Here is a 22,545-nt window from a genome sequence, read left to right as displayed (position 1 = left end):
GAGAGAGGAAAAGTAGGTGAAAACTAAAAACTAGTACCATCCATTTTCCTCATTTTTGAAGGAACTGGAACGGAGGAAATCCAGCATCTTGGGTTTTCAGCACTCTCTCCCTCTCTCTGGTTCCTTTGGTCCTCACTCAACTCACCAGTCAAGAGCAAGAGCTCTCTCCATGAGATGCATGGAGGACATTTCAGCCCAGGGAAGATTGTCAGCAGTTTCTTGAATTTACATTTATAACAAGCAGAACAGAACTGCCCACCCAGCCGTGATTCTTCTAACACTGGGACCAAATGATGAAAAAAATTCACTGAAAGGGCTCAGATTTCATAGCAATACATTAGCATAAAACAAGGCAATAATGATGCTAATGAGAAAATAAGCTTACCTATCTGCTTTAAATATGGTATTTTGGACACAAAATGGCAAAACCATGGTGAGTAGTTGCATGGATTTATAGATACTACTACCTTAACCATAAAAAATAAGTTGGACAGGGAAGACAAATATATTGATACATGATCCTTCATAGATCCCTTTATTAAAAATCAGACTGATTTTTAGAAAAATTGGGCTTTACGCTAAATTGTCTTTCTTTTAATTAGGAAATTCAAATTCTTCTTTTTTCTCCCTAATTTACATTCAATTCTTGTTCTTCATTGCCGTCTCCTATGAAATACTATGTTTCATGTTGTTGTATCTGCTTATATATATCAAAGAGTACATATTTATGATCTTGATGTTTTCAGAACAAAACACCTCAGGACTTTCAACATGTTCATGTATTCATTATTATGCAAAAAGGAGGCATGGTGATTTTTTTTTTTTTTTTTTTTAAATAGTAACCTGGCCAGGATACAGTGCAGTGCTTCTCAGGAAGAATCATTCCATTTACTTTTTTTTTTTTTTTTTTTTTTTTCCATTTACTTTTAAAATGCAGCCAAGTCAGTGTTAAACTCCAGGGTTGGCACTGGGAATGGTCAGTCTTTCTTTAAGTGTTATCCACAGCTAAAAAGCAACTACATGTCATTTCCTGCCTTTTCCTTCCCTTTGCTTGGTTTCCCAGCACATATGCAAAGTTCCCAAGTCCCATGATCCGCTCTTCTTTCTCTCTCTACTCTTCTTCTACACTCTTCCATTGAAAAGTGATAACTGGCAGGTGTTTACGGCAGGGACGTCCCCAACACTGGACTATCAAACTGAAAGCATGTACACAAGGTGGCTGACATCAGCATCTCCATCAGATGGCAGCCAGTGCTGGATCTGAGCTTGGGGATTGGACCTCACAAGCATCTAATACTGCAGTGGAGTGCCAAGCCTGTCTGCCATTCATGCCCAGGCTTCTGGCATACCAGAGTCGCTAGATCTTAGATCCCTTTCACCATCCACAAAAGATCCCCTGGAATAGAAAAACTCTGATCAAATCCTAAATAAAAATGAAAAAGGAACACCCCTTTCCTTTCCTGCATCAACGCTGACTTGAAAACCTGACCCTTACTTACTCTTGCATAATTATCGGAAGAGGCTCACATTTGCCATGAGAGAGAGTACATTCCAGTGTAGGCCCTAGGGATCTTTATTAATGTGCTCATTTACCTAGTAAGATATTTACATGAAATGAGCTGCTTCTCAAAATTGCGAAGTTCCCACAGGGAAAGATGTTAGGACTGACCACCGTTAGCCACAGCAGCAAGAATCGAGGACCTAATTTAAGTCCTGTTGAACTTTCAATTGAAAGTTTTTCATTATTAGGATTCCAAATCCCAGGCCAGGCTATGTTTCAGTTTGAGACAACCAAATATAAGAACTTGGCCTTATGCCTCTTTTTCAAAGAACTTTATTCCCTCAGCCCCAGGTTCAGAATTTGATAACATGTTTTCTATGGACTTTTTTCCTCTTTACATCAAACAATATTAAAGAGAAAACATAGGGGAAAAATGCTAATTACCCCCATATGTATACTCGGATATGGCCAAGTGGAATTACTCACGTTTTCCTTAAACACACACTGGTCCCCGATCTCCACACATGTGGGCACAGACCCTCCTGCAAAGCCCTCCTCAGTCTCTGCCTGTCAGAATCCTACCCATTTTTTTTAAAGCCCACCCAAACGTCTCTTCCTCTGTGTGGCCTGCTCTCGTCACCCCAGTCAAAAATAATATTGCTTCCTCTAATATTGCTCTTGTGTCTTTCTTGAGGCCCCTTTCACATAAGGCCTGTGTTATATGCTTTTGCATAACTTCTCTATTGATCCCGAGCAGCTTGGCAACAGCAGCATTGCATGAATCTGCATCTTTACAATGATTCCTGGCAGTGTCTTAAATGTGAGAGGTACTTCAAAAGTACTTTACTTCTGGGTGACTAAAAATTGGAGAAGTGGTAAATTTAAAGGGGTAGATACTTAACAAATACACTTGTGCTCTTGCCTCTGCCAGTCTCATCTGTGAGAGCTCTCAACTTCCCATGCAGAGGGTCAGGGGCCTGGAGTGTATTTACTCAGGGCCTTAAAGCACTTGAAGTTCACTTTTCACTGGAAAAGCTTTATTTATTTCTTTGTAATGAAGGGTGGTAATTTATGCTAAGCTGTTTATGCTTATTTGAAGTAGTTTTTCATTTAAGTTGTTTCTCACATCCATCTTTTAGCTGCCTTGGAGAAGGCGAGTGTGCTTTCTCTAACCCTTACAACCAGAAAGATTGATTTCCTATGCCCAGGGCTTATTTTTCTTCTGCTGCCTTTCCTCTTCCCTCTCTCTTTTCCTTTGAACTCTTTCAGTGAGTGCTGCTTCTCGGGGCTTAGTCAGCTCAGAGGCAGGGCAGTACTCGCATTGGCTTCCCGCATTGTGTGGGGATCAGAGAGGCTGGACCTGCCTCTCTCCGGGGCTTGTGGCCGACTGTGGACCGTCCCATCTCCTGTCTTCCTCTGATTGGCTCTGCGAGGTCACGTGAGGCCGGGGGTTGGAATTCTGAGTTGTGGCTTTTGGCACTCCTTTTTCTTTTTAAAAATCGCTGGGTCTGCTGAGCTCTGCTGGGCTGGGTGCCTCGCTCTGTGACTGAGACTGAAGGCAGACGGAAACCGCCACAGGGCAGACTGAGGGCAAAAGAAAATCTGCCGGGATGTTCAGTCAGGGACCCAGGAACCCAGCTTCAGGTTGCTACTATCTAAATGCCATGACACCTGAGGGCCAGGAGATGTATTTGCGATTTGATCAGACTGCGAGACGCTCTCCTTACAGGATGAGCCGGATTCTAGCACGCCATCAGCTAGTGACTAAAATTCAACAAGGTGAGTCGCCGGTAGTGGAAGGCTGTTGCTAATTCTGATTTCTGTTGGCTCTCTTTCATGCTAACCCAGTTTTTAAAATTATTGTTTTCACTTTACAACATACGGATTTCTATGCGAAGCTGCGCATACCTTTCAGAAATAACTTCAGGCTGCAGTTTCAAGCAAACAGTGACAGCACTTAGCTGCCACATAACTCAACGTAAAGTCCACAAAAAACTTCACGGTAGGACAGTGAATCATAAATTTCCAAGACTTATGTGTCTCTACAGAATAAATGAGACAGGTTTCCTCAGTATGTATTTTAGGAGCTTTTCATTTTTTAATGTGACAAGTTCCACACACTCTGTCACATTTAAAACTTGGACACTTGTTTATTTAATTAGGAGAGGGGGGGAAACTAACTTCCACCCTGCCTAGATTCTTTAGAACACTCTTAGTGACAGGAGAAAGTTAAAATTCTATTCTTAAGGGCCTTGGGCTGACAACCAGTGTCACATTCTCTGCCTATTTGTACGTTTATGTCAGCAGTTGCCACTGATTTGTTGATACTGTTTTTCTGGTAAAGGATAAGTGTCTGCTAATGTCAAAGCAAATCTTGTGACAGAAGCACCAGCTTTATAAGGCAGAGAGGAGAGGATATTGATTACAAGTTGCTACGTGTTCCTTTTTATTCTCAGGGGGAAAAAAAAAATCACTAAAACTCATCATTCTCCAAAAATAGTTTAAAACATGCGCTTTATCTTAGGATAGGTTTGTAGAAAGTAGAAAGGTGAACATTCCTAAGAAACTTCTGGTGCCCATTTAAAAGACACACACACATACTACACATGTACAATAAGTTTATGAAGTTTATAACCACCCCCTCCCAGACTTCTAAATAACTAAATTATTATATTGGTGATACATAAGTTGACCAGGATATTCTAGAGCCATTATAAAAATACAATTTCCACTTAAATAAATGAGTTCAAGATTATATTGAATTTTAGAGGGGAAGTTGGGGTTTGTAATCATGAAAAATCTTATTGTAATGTTTCCAAAAGGAACAATATGTATTCTAGTGAGCAGCATTTGATGAGATTGTTTCCTTGGAAATTAGAATTTGTTTTTAAAGGTTCAGGAACTGGTTATGTGTGAAGGATACTGGTCCTACATACCGGTCTGATTTCAGGAAGGATATTATGTCATTCCACAAACTCTGTGTGCATGTCTTGATTGAATAGAAACAAAAGTAATTATTTCCCTGTGGCTTGATTTAAAAATACACTAGGCTTATAATAAAAACCAGCTCCATTTTAGTTTTAGAGATTTCTGACAATGGTGCTTTACCAGACGTCATCATCATTATGGACATAGGGGCTCAGTAAATGTTTGGTGATGATTTGATGATTTGTAGTCTGTACTCTAAATGTTCCTCAGCATGCTTATAAAGTGTATTATGTTAGAAACATTGCATACAAATAGTTTGAAATATCTTTGTAAATCTCCTTAGTTTGAAATATCTTTGTAAATCTCCTTAAATGAATTTGCAATGATTGATTTCATTAAAAATTATGTTCTTTCTGGAACGAAGATTATTTTTCCATTGAGGACTTGTATGAACACATGCATGATCATTGAAAATGTTTTCTGTGTCTATGTTTCATTTTGCCTAATTAGAAAATTTGAGCATACTCACTTTTTTTTATACTGGGCAATGGAATGTTTGAAGCTAATGAATGCCTAAAAATTAAGTGACAGTTAGGATCATAGGGAAGCATGAAAGAATTCCAACAATCCAGTGATTAGGAACTCATTATTTGTTAATAATGAGTTAATAATACAATGCACGATTGTGTCGTAAGACACTGAAAAAGCAGAAGCAAAATGGTTTTACTGGGTTTACTGTATGAGTAGATTGGTTTACTGTAATAGAGAATATTGATTGAGCATTTACAGTGTATCATGCACTGCTCAGAGCACTTTATATATATTCCAATTTATTTTATCCTCAAAAAATAAATTCTTGTAGGTAAGTACTGTTATTATACCCATTTTAAAGGTGAGAAAACAGAAGTACATAGAGTTCAAATAAACTCTCCAAAGTTACATAGTAGGAGCTGGTATTTGAATGTATCTTAGCTAGTGACCATGGTCAATAATACTCCAAACCATTTTTTAGTTTTTATAGTGAGTGTTAAACTACTGAACCTATGGTTGATTTCTGGATTATATAATATTTCAATCTTTTCTACTCAGGATACAGCAATGAACCATGTTACAGAATCACTGTGAGATTTCTGGTCAGGTCTTATTTCTCTAGTGGAAGCAAACTGCTATGTGTTTTACCTTCCTTGAGCAGTTAGTACCCAATAGTATACAATGTCAGGTTATTATAATAATGGCCCATAATCATTCAATTAAAGATTATCAAGTGCATATTAAATTAATAACACCAATATTTTTTGTAACTCACATATTGGTATCTTGAAATGACAGCCACATCATTAAGATTGTTTACTCTGCTATACATCTTTCAAGGAAGATTTAGCATTATGTTAATATAATTTGGGGGTCAACACTTATAGTCTTTCATGGCTGTTGGGAACAGTGCAAACAAGAGTAAGTTGCTCCCCAATGACCTCATTACAGTGAGATAATCGTTGAAAGGCATAGACATGATTCAACAGCAGATCCACTCATGAGAGGGAAAAACAGGGAAGAGAAATAAAGGAATCTTTGATGATACATAGGATCAGAATTAGTTGCTCAAACCCAGGATGAATCTAAACTTGCTTCTCTTAGGGTATGCTCCAAAATATACATTCATCATTTCTCTAGCCATCTTCTTAGTTCTGGAGTTTTAAGTCCAGTGAAAAAGAGAAGTGGTGTTTAAAATAGGGTGTTTTGCAGAGTGAAAGCTTATCACACAAGTCATACTGCCCATGATCCTTGCCCCACAATCTTGCTGAATCAATGGGGAAATTGTTATAGGGAGAGAGAATGAAAATAGTAACGGTCCTTATTTCCCTTACCAGCAGGCTCTTGGAATGGACAAGAGGGAGGTTGCTGAGGAGGTGGAGGAAGAGTATGTTAGGCCATGGAAGGGGTGAATTGGGATCTTATGTCATTAGATGGTTATGATTTATTGGCTACATGTGCATCATGCTTAAAGTCTATACACACACATGTTACTCGGAAAATCCAAATTTAAGCAAATGTGTAAGTGTGATTACTTGCTTTGTGAAAGAATTCATCATACTTTTAAACTTAAAAAAATATTGTAATGCTTTAAACAGCATGATATGGACCAGACTGCAATAAAGTCCATTGAACTATAGAAAAAAAGGGACAGGGATGCAGGCTCTATTTAGAAACTCTCTCATTCTTTTACCAGGCAAGTTTCAGAACTTCACTGAGCCTTCATTTCTTGATGAGAAAATGAGATGGTATGACTATGGTTCCCAAGGTCTTTCTGTAGTTGACTCAATAACTCCTTGAACAAGAGTGTGTAAAGCAGGGAAATTTAAACCTAAAGTAACAGAAGCCAAAAAGGAAACAGAGCAGCTGTCTAATGTGGAATAAATCAATGGCTTATAATTTTTCTACATCTTGTCAAGGAAATGGTAAGATGGAAATCAGATTTTAGTTCTACTTCTGATGCTAATTAATTGTGTGATCTGGGGCAAGTCACAACTTCTCTGGGCATTCTTTTCTTCTTCCATAAAACAAAGAGGTTGGATTAAATAAATGTGAAGTTCCCATCATCTCTAAAATTCTAGGATTCTGTGATCACAGGTTATTACTTTAAGAGAAAGATGATTCTTATTTACATTTTCCTTATTATGTCATTCAACATCTACCCGGACATACTTCTTTGATACCTGGTTAGTGCTCTCGTTATCCATTTAATAAGAACGTTAGGATGTCCGGTCTTGTGGACTATTTAAATGTCAGTACAACCTATATTTATAAAGAAACCTGTGAAAACCTTTCTTTATCAGGAGTCCTGGACTGTAAAATGGAGTTATTGCAATGCCTGGCCTATTGCAAGGACCGTAGGGATCTGAGAGCGTTAACGTAGGTGGATCCCCAAGCTCACAAAAGACCTCTTTTCTTGATAGTAAATGCAAAATGTGGAAATTTCACTACTAGCAGAATTAGTGAAAATTGATCTTGCACATTCATTGACTTTTGACCTGACACTCTTTTTAGAGATAGCACTTGAGTTGAACTCAACTAGAGTGGAGTAAACTGCTTTTTTATGTTCGCAGGGAATGGAACTGGGCATTAGTGATGTATTCTCTCTCATTCCTCCATCAAGTCAAATGATATCTTGGGGATTTGCCCAACCTAAGTGGTGGCATTTCTCATCCCTGGTGTAGGAGACCTCCACCAACTGGGTAGCATCAGCCAAAATTAGACAACCTTTTGGAATTGCCTTTTCTCTATGCTTAGCATTCTCTTTCTCAGCTACGTTCAGAAATGGAGGATGAATACACTGGCAGAAAGAGAGATGGAACACAGAAAACAGGGTAAGCATGCATCAGTCATGTGTTGCTCAAGTTCTTTAAAAAAAAAAAAAAAACTGTCACAAATTCACATTTCATGAATCAGAGCCTCTTTCTATTCAGTGCTGGTGACTGTACACAAAGTACATCACTATACACAAAGGATACTGTTTAACCAGAAGTTACAGGAAAATCTGTTAAGTGAATTAAGTCAACTAACTTTGAATAACATTTTAAAAATCATCACATAGTAAAAATATGAGCAGTCAAGAAATAAGTACTAGAAAGAAAATAGCAAAGAGCAATATGCTTATACACATATAAAACTTGAGAGTTTAACTTTCATAGCTGCACTTCACGGCTTTTATTAGTTCTGAATTTATAAACACCCATCCCAGATGCAGGCAATTGCCAAATCTGGATTTTGTGACATTAGTTTAAGTGAATAGAGATTCATTTTTTTCTCGTATCTTCCCCCCCACTATAATCAGTGCTTTAATTCTTAGTAAATTTGGGACACTGGTCAACTTTTATAAAACAGGATTCCCCATTTCCCTAACAACCTAATCATGGCCGATTTAGAAGCACAAGTTAGAAAAAAAAATCACCACTAGTGGTCTGAGCAATATCAATTGGTGGCCCAGACAAATTTAGAAAGAGAGAAAATGACAAGTGGGTTTTAGTAAACTTCCTGTATAAAGGAAAATAAATGGAAATTTAGTGAAAACATATCATTAAGAGGGATGTGCTCTGTCTCTACATTTCATTAGCTATGAGAACGAGGTGCTGAGACTAGGGAAGAAGACATAAGAAGACAACCATGCATTTTGCACACCAGATATTTGAATGAAATGAGGATCACGTAATAATCATTTTCTATCTCCTCGGGCAATCTGAATATGATTTTGGTATGGGTAAAGACATTACGTATTAATTTACATTCTACCTCATTACCTAAAGGATTTGAGGTAGTTTAGAGAAGAAGATACAACTCAGTTAAAAAAAGATAAATCTGGTGAAAAGAAAAATGTAGGTCAATTAATAAGATAAAACTAGGAAGAGATATTATATAAAAATTTACAGTGTAAGGCCCTGAATAATTATTAAAAGCAGGCTGCAGATTTAGCTTGAGCCTTCCTAATCTAAGAAAAGAGGAAAACGTGATCAGGGAAGATTTGCCATGTCCATAAGGTAAAAACATACCAGCACAACTTTCCCTGGGACTTGATATTTGGGAGAATTTTCTCCTAAGGATTTGATATACAAGAGCAGTTTCTCATAAAAAATCCCATAAAGAGACTACAAACCATAGTGGATGGTGCTTTTAAACATTCCTATAGTGAAATCAATAGCAAATCTCTTATAGCATCCTGCAGTGGAAGTGGGGGCATAACAACAAATTATAATTCAGTAAAAATATTCAAGGATGGGGTGGACGGATCAAAACAAGGAGGTTCTGTAGGTAATCCTCTGATTCTCTGGCTTAATCTAGAAATAGCATGGAAACTGTCTAGAGACAATTTCTCTATGTCTCATTCTCAGAACTCTAGTTACATGGATGGATGGATGGATGGATGGACAGATAGATAGATAGGCAGGAGGAAAATATGTCTGTGGTTAAGTAATTTGGGGAAATACTGCATCCTCCTTCTCTTCTTGGAAATTCACATTTATGAAAGGCTCAGAGAAATCCTGCAGAAAGTAATTTAACTTTGTTTAAACTGGCATATTTCCATATTTCATCGTGAAACCATTTTATACTGGATACCAGGAAGTGACATCATGTAAAATCAATGTTCCCTGGGGAACACATTTTGGAAAGTCTGGTTTAGGCAAGTGGAGGGCTGGTGGTCCATTCAGATAATTCTCTTTGAACATATTTCTTGAATGAATTGATAATTTGAGATTGTATCTTATAAAGTAACATTGCAAGTATTCTGTTTTCAAATAAGGCCAGCTCCATATACTTTAAAAATCAACTGGGTTAAGGCAGGATGGATATCTTTTATGAAAATTAACAACCAAAGGAAGATCCTAACCTGATTAAGTGCCCCCTGCACATTTGCCCATCAGAAAACTGAAGGAGTAGGTATATGGGCAGAGTTAATCATTATAATAAAAAGAATACAAACAATCTTCAAGTAACCCTACAAGATAGGTACTGCTGGGCCAGGAGGAAGAAGTGATTACTTTTTAGCTCTGGATCTACGATAAAGCCAAAGTCCTAGTTGAGTTCCAAAGGGGTCGGAAGTTACAGCAGCTAATTCAGAATATTCCATTACTGCTGGAAAGTGGAGTCACAGCCCCATAGGAAAGAAACAGGAAACTCTTTAGGAATCTCAAATTCTCCCTGGCTCTAGGTGATGGGAGAGGTGGACTCCTGGAAGCTCAAACTTTGATGGGTGGCTCAGAGTCAGTTTCTGACTTGAAGGGCCAAACGTATCCTTGGTTACATAAAGTCTCCCTCAGAACGACAGAATAAAGTGAACTGATAGATAATAGGTCATTTTTATTAGTAAAATCTGTTTGGTCTAGTTGTATAAGCAACTTACCAAGTTTCCCATGAAGACTACAAATATTCTTAAGGTATTTTTCCTCCTGCTGGCAAAGAGATAACAAGTTAGCATTTGCATTATGACTGATGCTTTTTGAGAGAAATCCACAGAATATCAAAAAGCTGCAACAGAATGCATGGAGAATTAGCCATACCGTGTAGCCCAAATCCCCATGTTGTAAAGTCACACAGGGCCAGAGCAATCACTGTAGAATGGTGCAGTCTAGGGAAGGGCAGACACACAGATTACTGTGAAAATTTATACACTATTGTTTGAAAAGACATGAATTCTCTTTTTTAGAGAAGCTTAGGATCAAAAGGAATTTAAATGGAATGGTTGGAAAATAACTTAAAATTACAGAACATGCTAATGCTGTTAGAAAAAGGAAATCAATAGAAATAAATCCGAAATGTCTGGCTAGACTGTCAAATGACTTCCCTCACAAGCCATAGGAATCCTGATAATTTTAAAGGTCTGACAGAGGCAGAGCTGATTAAAATACCAATGATTTGCATTGCCTTGTCTCTAACATTCTGATAAAACACTAGGGTGAAACAGTGTAGAGGAGAGAGTGGAGATTGTAAAGGGACTCAGCAGTCACCCAGTAACTAATTTACATATCAGTATCTTGAGCTGAAGAAAGCATTCTCTTCCTGCATTCCAAGTCTCCTCTTCGTGGTAATTTTGAAAATCATGCATATGGATGACAAGAACCTTGGATTAGTAGTCAATCTCTATAAGTGAACAGTAGCATTTCACGTGCATTTGTATTCACCAAATGACACACTGGAAAAAAATACGATAGTCATAAAATCATATTTTCCTCTGAAGGTTTTACTACCTCCAAATTATTTATAATATTTAAAATTACTGTAAGAAATAAGGATTTACAATTCCAATGACAATGATATTCCAACCATTCTCACCTAAATAAGACTAGAGTTCTTAGTAGAGGAATTTAAATCTCTCCGGAATGCTTTGAAGGACACAATACATTTCCTGCTAAATGCATTTCTCAAAATAGAGAATGAAATCCGTTGCAAGGTATAACTTGGAGGACCATGTGTTGTGTATAATAATTTCTTACTAATCAAATCGCCTTCGCTGCTACATTGATCTCTTTGGATAGGAGAATCTGCTACCACCCTTTCCCTGCACTTTCCTATTTTCACTATTAGTATTCCTTTCTCTCTGCTGTGCTTTTAGGAGGAAGGTCTAAGGCAGATAAAGCTGCTTAGATGTTTTTATTACTGGCTTCCTAGAAGAAGGAGGGGAAAAAAACTTGGCCAGAAAGAAGGGAAATCAGTCTTGCAGGATATCTTGAAGAAGACCGCAAAAGAATTTCAGTGAGTGAGTTTATTATCTGTTGGTCCCAATACTGAGTGTGATGTAATTCCACATTTGAATTCTTATGTATTATACTGGCCAGGGCAGCCAATCCGTTGGAATTGCTTGGAACAGTTCATGAAATGTAGCACAAAGCATTAGAGAGATGGGCATTTGTTTCTTGCCTTCTTCTAGGACAATCTTCCAGGAGTTATTCTGTTGATGGGATGATGAAATCTGTATTCTTCGGGGCAAGTAATTGAAACATGTTGATTGAATTTCAAGAAACACTTTCTGCTCTTGATCGTGGCATCAAGAATGTCCTAGGGACACTGTTCATTTAACCTAAACTTTGAACTTTCTACACCTACTACTGAAACAATCGGAGGCCTTTGGAGTCATGCAGCTTGAGTTTAAACTTCAGCTCTGTTTCTCCCTAGCAGAGTGACCTTGGCCAAGTTACTTAACATTTCTAAGCTTCATTTCTTCTGCGGGCAAAAAGGAGCTAGTAATAGCCACTATCTCATAGTTATTGCAATAAATGAGAGAATGCAGTTAAACACAGAACACAGTGCCTGGCACATACTAAGTGCTCAATATAAGAAAATATATCAATATTTATATTAAACAAACATCCATGTACATAGGGCCCTTCAAGGTATTATATCAGCAAACGAAGAGTAAATTATGTACTATATACCAAGTTTACTAAGGCAGGCATACCTCTCGCCACATTTCCTGTGTCCTCAAAAAGTATCCACCACAAAACCTGAAACAAAAGGTGGGGTTTTTTGCTGTTGCTGTTGTTCTTTTGTTTTTTATCTTAAGCTGTAATGAAAACCATTGTCGTTCCCAAGTGTGGTTTCGTGGGCACAGCAGTTATTCTTAGTTGCTCTGAACTGACCTAAAGTGATGGGTTTAGGCCACATTTCAACTCATAAAGATAAATAGCAAAGTCTGTTGACCCCCACCTTCTGCCAATAAAATAGGCAGGAAATGTTCCCGGCTCTGGGAATGACTTGCTGGTAAACTGTAAAGCTGAGAGAGGGCAGCAGTGCTGGAGGAAAAGGGGCTGTGCTCTCAGTAGGCTGGAGTGAAAGGCCAGGGAGGCTATCAGTGTGTGAGGGTGGGAGCAAGGCCCTAGACCAGCCTCATTAGCCAGTAATAGAGGGTTATGTCTATATATCTGATGGTTTTTATCTATAATGTCTGAGTTCCCCTCTCAACATGTTGTGATTTTTCTAAACTGAGAACTTAACTTTGAGATTTTTCTTAATTTTGTAGAAACTTTCCAGTATTACAGTGGTCTTTGCTTAGAGGAGTTCATAGAAAAGAAATGCTGTAAAATGTAGATAAACTTTGTAATGATCAGTTGGCAATTTAAAAACTAAGCTCTCTGTTTCTCGAACTAATTCAAGCAAATTATTTAAGAAGCTTTCATTGCCCATTTCCTCTAAGGATTTCATTCCTTTTCATTCAAGAATATTCTTCATATTGTTGAATTCCTCCGCTGTGAACGACTGCATATGGATATGAAATTAACATTTGCTGAAATTTGTCCTTCGAGTTGAATGGACTAAATCAACGTGGATTCTTTTGCTTCCTTTATTTATGGAATATATGTAGTCTTAGGTCCTCCTCCACTTTGGTGCCCCCCAACCAACAAAGAGTAGAAACATTAGTTAGTCCAGTCTTTTTATATCATAACATAAATGTTAATCTTGAACTTAGTAAAAGCCTTGTTTTATAGGATAAAATATTTGATGTCTGCGTATGGCATCCTGGAAACCCTGAAAAGCTATTATAACGGTAATGCCTTCACTGGTAGAATGTGTGACATTTTGTGGAGCAACTCCATATGGATTATCTGTTTGAATATGAGTGTGAGATAGTACTGATCATCTTGGATTAGGAAGCTGTGTTCCCTAGAATCTTTCAGAGACCTGACAAATGCATATGCAAGCTTTCCTACTTTGAGACGTTTCTAGTCTCCTTTACCTAAGTTGTTCCTTTGGCAGTAGATTTTCACTTGGTTTTGCTGTATGGAAAAGTACATTTCCCTGAGTGGACTCTATAGATAAGTATAGGCTCACTTGATCGAATAAGGAAACTTGGCAGTGAGCAATACGGTTGTCAAACATTAACTAACTGGTAGAGTAGAGATGGTTTCAGAGTCCAACTTTTTCCTTTTCCCCTTCCACGTAGAGTAAAATTACTTCCTCACCTCCAGCTTTACAGTTCAGTTTCTGATGGAGCCATTCTATTTCTGTTTCACGTGAGGCTTCTCCTCTCACTTTTGTGTCCATCTCCCATCGTTGGTCACTGGTCACTTGAGCAGAACTGGCCCTGGACACTGTAGCTTCTGTTCTCTGAAGCCTGGTGCTTTGTTCTGTAAGGCAGGAATGACGTGGAATTGAGACAGGTTCTTTTCAGCTCTTAACTGTCAGTCATGCTTCCTCCTGGCTGCTGGAGTCTATGCAGCTGTGTCCAGAGGTACAGGCGAGCCATACCTCCTGGACTGGGGCGGAACTTTTCCACTGGGTCACCCAAGTGAAAAGAAGAGTGAAAGTTGGGGTTTGTCATGGAGAGGCAAAATAATGTATCAACATTTCTGTGCATTTAGATCAAATATTTGGGTCTGGGGTTGATGATCTGACTTTTTATAAATTTATGCCACAAATTTTAGCTCTTGAAAAGTTTACAAGATTTAAAACACTGACAGTATACTTATACCTGCTCTTACTGGGGGCTCCCTATTATGTACCAGGGACTGTTTTTGGCATTGCATTTATTGCTTTTTTATTTAATTTTCATAAAGACTTGAGAGTTAAATTTACTCATCTGGAAAATAAACATAGTAAGGCCTAACACTCAAGGCCTTATGATGTTCATTTTCCAGATGAGTAAACAAAGACTCAGAATGTTAAATAACTTTCCCAAAGTCCTCCAGCAAGTAGGTGGCAGAGCTGGACTTTGAACTCAAGTCTGTGTTTCAGAAGCCTATGTCAACTTACCACTGACAACACCAGCACCCTCATAATTATGTAAGCATGTCTACCTTGAATCCAAGCAGGGTGTTTTGTTTTTTTTCATCACTTTGGACCTTCTCAGCCCTCCCCCTTCTCCTCCACCAGTCCCTCAAGTTATTGGAGGACTTTACCTCCAAAACCAGCAGCAATTCCTCGTGATCATCCTATATACTAACTACCCTCCCACCCCTCTCTTGAGGGTTGGCTACTCTTCATCAAGGGCGCTCTGTCCAAAGTAAACAACACGGCAGCAGCATTTGGCCTTTGGTAAGGAGTCTAGCAAGGTTAGGTAGGAATAAGCATAACAGAGGGAAAGAACGAATTCCTCCACCCCCAACCTCCTTTCCCTACTTCCGACCCTGCAAAATGCCGCCCTTCTTCCTAGAAGGTGCTGGGGGTCAATGTCCATACTCCCTCCGGTTTCCCCAGGGCTCTTAGGGCCCCGGAGCTCAGCGGCTCATGTGATCTTCACCGTGGGCCTTTGCAAGTGAGAATTGAGATGGGAATTAGGTCAGACCTGTGGTGTTCTCTGGACTCTGGATCTTGAACTCATCAGTTCTATAGTGGAAGGAAAGCATGTGTTAAGCCAGGGTCTCCATTTGCGGAGAGAAGCCCTGGATAGAGCTTTTTTTTTTTTTCCAGATTTTGCAGTTTTGACCTCAGTCACGGCTGAGGCCTGCAGACCAGAATAGTCGCAGTTGTGCTCTGCCCTTGTACTGCACTTGTAGCTGGAGAACAGTAGTCAGTCAGAAGAAAATATCAATGTTCTGCCAACTTCTGCTGTTTGTGCAATTTTGCCAGAAGCAAAAACAGGATCGAAAATAATAAACAGACCTCCTCCCTTGTTGCATGACTATTTACATAAAGAGATTGATGAACTGACTGTGCTTGTGTGAGTGCTCAGGGAAGGGAGTTTTTAAGGAGAAAAGGTTAATTCTTTGGTAATTGATTGGGATTTGAGCTTTTCCCAAATAATTGGGTTTTTAAAGAGATAACTCATAGTATATATAGTGCTGCTTCTTCAATACAAGCAGCCTAAATCATGGATAAAACAACCGGACACATGAATTACGTGCAGCTGTAAAACTTTGCAGGGGAAATGAATTTTGAATACAAAGGGCCAATGTGAGTCTTAAGTAGAATAATGATGTTTCCAGTGGAAAGAGAAACCAAGCTTGGGGGACTGGAAGGCAGGAGGCCTGGTTCTAGGACACCTTTGTGTCCTAGATTACCCTGAGGTCATCGAGGTGACCATGTAACCTGGTGACCATGCATGCTTTTATTTAACCTCTTGGTGCCTCAGTTTCTTCATCTATCAAATGGGAATAATACCAGCTCCTGCTATTCAGTGATATTATCAAAAGAAAAAAGAATCGATGTGAAATTAATTCAGATAGAAGGTGTCATCCTCAGTTCTGTCGTGGCTAAGTGATGTCAGGGTACCTGTTAGGGACCTCTGGGCCTGAACACAGGAGCCATACAAAGCAAGCCCCAGCTCTTTAGTCCTCAGTTGGACACAAAACATCACCACATTTGCTTCTCTTCCTTGAATAATAATTTATACCACCCCTCATGGATATGGGAATAATGTGCCACTCTGTGGTCTTGGTTTTTTTTGTTTGTTTTGTTTTGTTTTTTAATAAATTTATTTATTTATTTATTTCTGGCTGTGTTGGGTCTTCGTTTCTGTGCGAGGGCTTTCTCCAGTTGCGGCAAGCGGGGGCCACTCTTCATCGCGGTGCGCAGGCCTCTCACTGTCGCGGCCTCTCTTGTTGTGGAGCACAGGCTCCAGACGCACAGGCTCAGTAGTTGTGGCTCAGGGGCCCAGTTGCTCCGCGGCATGTGGGATCTTCCCCGACCAGGGCTCGAACCCGTGTCCCCTGCATTGGCAGGCAGATTCTCAACCACTGCGCCACCAGGGAAGCCCCTTGTTTTGTTTTTAGTTGGTTCCCAAATAGACAAAGTATCCTAATTCTTACCTTTATTTTGTATTTTCTTTTTATGTATTTGATATACTATGAGGGAATCTATGTAATTAATTAGGCTCATTTTAAACTCCACTTTTCCCTCTTATTTTTCTGCTATTCTGAGGTGTCGATAATTTTACTTTGTATTTTTTACTCAGCTAATGAATTTTGTTTCACCCTTAATGAATAATTTACCATAGCCAACACTTGAAAGTAACGAAAATGTCCATTATTCATTAAGGGTGAAACAAGACTTAGGAAGTCTTCAGAGCCTTGATTTATGAGAGAAAGACTCTCTCAGACAACTTTCCTTTGGCTTTGGGAGGCTGTGCATTTTCTAAAACTTGTAGTTTGCAGATGCAATGTGCATTGAAAGAAAACATGGGCTTTGGTGTTCTCTGGACCGGGGTTCAAATCCTAATTCCAGCGTGGATTGGCTGTGTGATCTTGAGCAAGTTCTATGAACTTTGTAAGCCTGTTTCCTCATTTAAAGTGGGAAGAAAAATAATAATGTCCACGGCCTGGAATGAAGTGTTGTCACACATGCAAAGTATTTATTGCAGAACCAAGCACTTACTCAGGGCTCAACATACATTCATCTGAAAAGGAAACAGAAAGGACACTAATAACCAGCAACATGGTCCATTACACTGTGGACTAAGTCCTTGCGGAGAAGATAAAAAATACCCAACTTTGGATAAATAATAAAGTGGAAGCTAAGGAAGGGCCCTATTGTAGTGGATCTGAAATTAGAATGTCTCAAGTTTCCTCAGAGAAGAAAATGTATAACTAGTGCAGCTAGGAAACTGTGCAATTTTAAACAAGGATTTTCCTAATCAAATGGAATTTACCTCTGAAAGCAGATAACTGTCAAACTCTGAGTATAATAGAAAGTATTTTTAGTCCTTAAAAATTACTCTTTAGGCTTAAAAGTTACTCATTAGACTACCCCGTAAGTCCAGAATATGAACCTTAACTCTGGCAGGAAGTTGATGGAAACATATCTAACTCTTAATATTTCAAGTCTAACTTCCCCAAATGAAGCACATCTGCCTTAGCAGTGCAGTCAGTTGGGACCTAATCACACATCCTCTGAACTACTCTCATAAGATGTGAGATAAGCCCAGAGGAAGTACATTATTCCGCCTTCACCCCACCCTCAAGTGTGCAGCCTGCTCTAAAGCCTAGAAGCAAAGAGACAGCACAAGGAGCAGAAAAAGATATCTTTAAAGCCTAGAATCCCCTTGGCTTCTTTTCAAAGACAGTCTTTTAAGTCTTCTGTTTTTACTAAGTTTTGATAAACTCAAAACATTGAATCTTAACTTTGTTGTAACCCACTCACCCAGCTTACAGAAAGTGAAGTGCATTCATTCATTGTCTTTCCATTTTTGCATGAAGGGACACAGTCATTCATTCACTCACTCACTCACAAAGTCACTTCTTGAATACGTACTCTGTGCCAAGTGCAGGTGTTATGATATAACAACACATTAAAACAAAATCCACACCACTGTTTAATGGGGGCTTTAAACACATGCCACAGAGTGTTAAAGGTGCGGGGATGGCATCCGTGCAGGGGGAGTGGAGGCACAATGGCCAGAGTCTGGTTCTGGCTTTAGCTATTATTTTGTTGTTGTTCTCATGTTTTGGTGTTTCATTGCTTCAGCTTCCAGTCTTTTAGCAGAAGGCATCCATGCCTGGTATTACTGGGGATAGTTCTTACTAACTGTCGGGGAATCCCGGAGTTAAGACTTCATCCATTTTTGCCCCATCATTTCACCATGTGTCTTCCTTAGAATCTGAATAACTCATATCCCGTCATCCAAGAGCATGGAACGCTCTCCCTCTGGTGAAAAGTGCATTGCTGATCTCCTCTGTTCTCAAAAAGTCAGGGCACATCATTTACAGAGAGCTTACCTCTCTGCTAACACTGCTACACTAGCATTTGTGCTCCCCCTGGAAGGATTAGGATGGTGGTGAATTTCTCATGAAATCAACTTTAGTAACTTAGCAATAATTAACAGAAATATTTAAGAAAGGCCACATCTTAGGAATGAATATCGCCTCTTCTGCATCAGTTACACTAGTGGAGAATCCAACCTAGTCAATATTTCAACAAATAATTGTTCAAAGTCGATTGCAAGATCTTTGCTGCTGTTGAGTATGATGGAAAATTGTATAAAACATGATCACTGCCCTCAAGGAGATTACAATTAAATGAGGTAAGACATATAAACTATCATTAATACCAGCAGTTCAGGAGAGTGCATGGTTCGATGACTAACAGATTATCAAAACATAGGTATTCATAAGAAGAGTGCATTGTCAGCAGGGCAGTAAGGTAAGGAAAAAAGGTTCTTGGGCCTGAGCTATGGAAAGTGGCTGTGTTTCCACTGGGCAAAAGTCAGAGGAACTTATTCTAAGTAGGACAACAGAATGAATTGAAAAGTATAATTTAAGTAATTAAGAATGTAGTCCATCCTACCATATAGCACAGGGAGCTATATTCAATATCTTGTAATAAACCATAATGTAAAAGAATATGAAAAAAATATATATATATACATATAACTAAATCACTTTGCTGCACACCAGAAGCTGCACACAACATTGTAAATCAACTATATTTTAATTAAAAAAAAAAAAAAAGAATGTACTCCAAATCTGGTGTAGAAAGTGAGATGATAAGGTTGAAAAAGGAGTCTGAGGCCAGACTGCAGTGAATTTGAAAAATTTTTGGTAGGTAATGGGGAGCTACTGAGGGAATTTGAGTAGAGAAGTAATTGGATGAAAACAGTAGTTTAAAAAGATGAGTAAGTGAATATGGGTTTGAAGTGGTCAGAATGAAAGTAGAGAGAGAGTAATAATCAAGGAACATGTGTTTTGTCCAGGCCCTGTGTAAACGTGATAAATGATTGTCTCATTTAATCCTCATAATAGTAGGTACTGTTGGTGTTCCCATTTTAAAAGCTAAAAAATTGAGGCCTAGAGAGGTTAAAGTTACTTGTTCAAGTTAAACCCAAATAACTAGCAGGACTTGAACCCAGGGCTATCTGACTCTAAGTCTATCTTCTTCCACAGCTCAAGGGTCCCCCTTATAGTTTAGTTTTTGTTGTTACAGTGACTACCCAGAAAAATATCCCGAGTGATGAGGATTTTAACTGTGGCAATAAAGAAATGATAAACCTAGGATTTAGCTCCATAACTTTTCAGAATGGTAAAATATTTATATTCTTTTAAAACTTTAATGTTCCCAATTACTAATTTATCTCTTCATTCATTTGAATTTATTACTGTACCTTCTACTAGAGATTTTCATTCTACTTGGAGACACCTATCTGGTGATTGTGTTATCAGTAATTCTTGCTCAGTAAATTCTGGGTCAACTTACAACAGAAGTTTCCCTGGATTTTAATTAAATTACTTGATGGAACTATACATGTTTTCTTTCTGCTTTAGCCATGATCCCTTTAAAAATTTATTGGTAAGGAATAAATAAAATTAAATACTAATATAAAATGAATTTAATATGTGTGGTAAGGAGATTTAAATTTTAAACCCCTAGACATTACAAATTGGCTTGATGATTTCATTTTTCAAAGAAAGGCTTTTCTAAGAGTATTATGTACCTAAATACAAATAAAATTTAGTTCCTGATTCTGGAAATGTGAATAAACCAAAACACTAGTCATATTGGGCCAATTGGCTGAAATAGTTTGAAACCAGGAGATTAATTTGTAGAGAAACCCAATGAACAAATGTCTCTATAAGACATGTGATCTTGTTGTTTATACCAAATTCTTAAGCAGCCAGTCATTATTTTATCAAAAAAGAGAATTTCAAATATGAACTGTTCCAGAAGTAATTTAAAGTTGTTTAAATATTTTATGAAGTATGAAATCACACATATTTGCCTCAGGCAGGCTCCCCACTGGTATTGAATAAAAAATACTCATATAGGTTTTTTATAAGAGCTATTAATATAAAGTTTTACTTCTCTGCCTGAATTGTAGTTCATATTCTGAATCTAGCTGCAGGTTAAATCCCAGTTAAATGAGGTGCCTAAAGAGCCCCCAGGGGACAGAGTTTGTATGCTCACTTGGATAATGTGCAAATGATACTGAATTTTCTACTGTGCTCTAAAGCACACATTCTATTTTCTCAACACACTCTAGTCTCTTGACTCCTATTTAGAAAACAACTTATCACTATTTCCCTCAAGTCCAGTGTACTTTTATCTTTCTCTATCAAGACTGCTTTCTCTACACATCAAGATGGGCAAAGGTCATGGTGAGTCAGGCAAAGTCTCTCTTCTTAGAAGGTCATGGCCACACTTATTCCCATGACCTCTCCCAGGAAGCAAAAACTAGAGGTCACTGCCCAAACTCTGGGTCAATGCCAGCTTATTCTCTAGGACAGACTGTTCCTGACCCAATAACCAGGTCCCGAAGGTTCATGGCTTCCCAAGGGAGTATCCTTCTTTCAAGGTTCACACTTAGTATTCTTGTCTGATAGTTATATGTAAATCTAGTTCTCCCTTTCTTGCTGATCAAGCTGCTCTGTACATGGGTGGCATGAGAGAAATCATAACATCTGTAACTTCTGTGTATCAAGATAGACTTCTAGATAGCACTGGCAAAATGTCTGACCTTAAGCTCCTCACCATGCCCAATGGCAGACTCATTCTCTGACTGTTTCTGTTGTAAGCCCCAGCTGAGCTAATCCTACAAGACCCAAGTTCCCCAGTGCATACATTCATTGAGCAGCAGTGGTTGAACTTGCAGAAGTATGATACTGTTGCTGTGTAACAAACCACCCCAAACTTAGTGGCATTAAATAACCATTATTATGCTCATGGGTTCTGTGGGTCAGGAATTTGGAAAAGATACCGTAGAAATGGCTTGTCTCTGCTCCATGGTGATTGTGACTTTAGCTGGAATAACTTGAAGGCTGGGGATGACTCAGTGACTGGGCCCTGGAATCATCCAAAGCCTCATTCACTCCCAGGACTGGCTGCCTGACATGTGGGGCCTCAGCAGAGGCTGCCAGCTGGAGCATCTACCTGTGTTCTCTCTATTTGGCGGCTTGGGCTTCCTCACAGCATGGAGACTGCCTTGCAAGGGTGAGCAAGGCAAAAGTGCTTGCCTTTTCATGATACCCTTGGAGGTGGTATAGGGTCTCTTTTGCTGTATTCTATTGGTCAACATAGTCATAAAGATCTGCCCAGGCTCAAGGGAAGGGGGCATTGACCCACTACACGATGGGAGGAGGGCCAAAGAATTCACAGATATATTTTGTAACTGCAGTAAGATATGTTTCACATTGGATAATTCTGGGTTTCTGCCATTCTTGCTGGCATGTGGCTGGCCTTTGACTGATTGATTCATTTCTCTGAATTATACAACTGGAAGAAGCACTACAACTAGAGTCATCATGCAGTGAGCTTTTGCCCACAGGTGTGCAGAGAGTGCCTCAGTGGCATTCCTGTGTACACTGCATTGCACTAATTCTTTGGTTATGATTGTATGAGTAGTTACAGGCATTGTTCTGTACATACATTAACTTGTTTAAGCCCTATAACCCTGTGCAAAGGAGAATATGCTTCCACCCATACTCCTTGCCCAGAATTAGAACAAAATCCGGAATCTCCAAGGTTTAGGGCTAAGGAAGAGTCTCCAGGTGAAGTCAAACAGTTCTCAATTTTATCCCAAACCCTGTTTTCCACGGACAGAACTCTGAGTTCTCGCATTTTACTCACAACTCCTTTTTTTTTTTTTTTTTTACCGCTACCTTGAGTCCTTAGGGATAGAATTTAAGTTTCTGGGTGCTGTTTTATTAAGAAATTAAAGAAGAACTTCCCTGGTGGCACAGTGGTTAAGAATCTGCCTGCCAATGCAG

The 22,545-nt window shown here is 38.9% G+C and overlaps 1 protein-coding gene across 4 annotated transcripts in view; it reads left to right on the top strand.

The window, feature by feature from the left end:
* Window positions 1–22,545, top strand: part of STARD13 (StAR related lipid transfer domain containing 13) — a 382,310-nt gene that overhangs the window by 200,391 nt on the left and 159,374 nt on the right. For 2 of the 4 annotated variants that reach the window (XM_059903375.1, XM_059903378.1), the window contains exon 1: window positions 3,018–3,280. The exons of the other annotated variants lie outside the window; for them this stretch is intronic. In XM_059903375.1, the coding sequence (XP_059759358.1) occupies window positions 3,112–3,280 (169 nt within the window). In that variant the 5' untranslated portion in view covers window positions 3,018–3,111. Of the gene's footprint in view, window positions 1–3,017; window positions 3,281–22,545 lie in introns of those variants that run through there. 4 annotated transcript variants of the gene reach the window in all.

The sequence above is a fragment of the Balaenoptera ricei genome, chromosome 18, assembly GCF_028023285.1.
Source record: "Balaenoptera ricei isolate mBalRic1 chromosome 18, mBalRic1.hap2, whole genome shotgun sequence".
In the NCBI taxonomy this organism is placed as follows: domain Eukaryota; kingdom Metazoa; phylum Chordata; class Mammalia; order Artiodactyla; family Balaenopteridae; genus Balaenoptera; species Balaenoptera ricei.
This window is presented reverse-complemented; position numbering and strand designations above follow the sequence as displayed.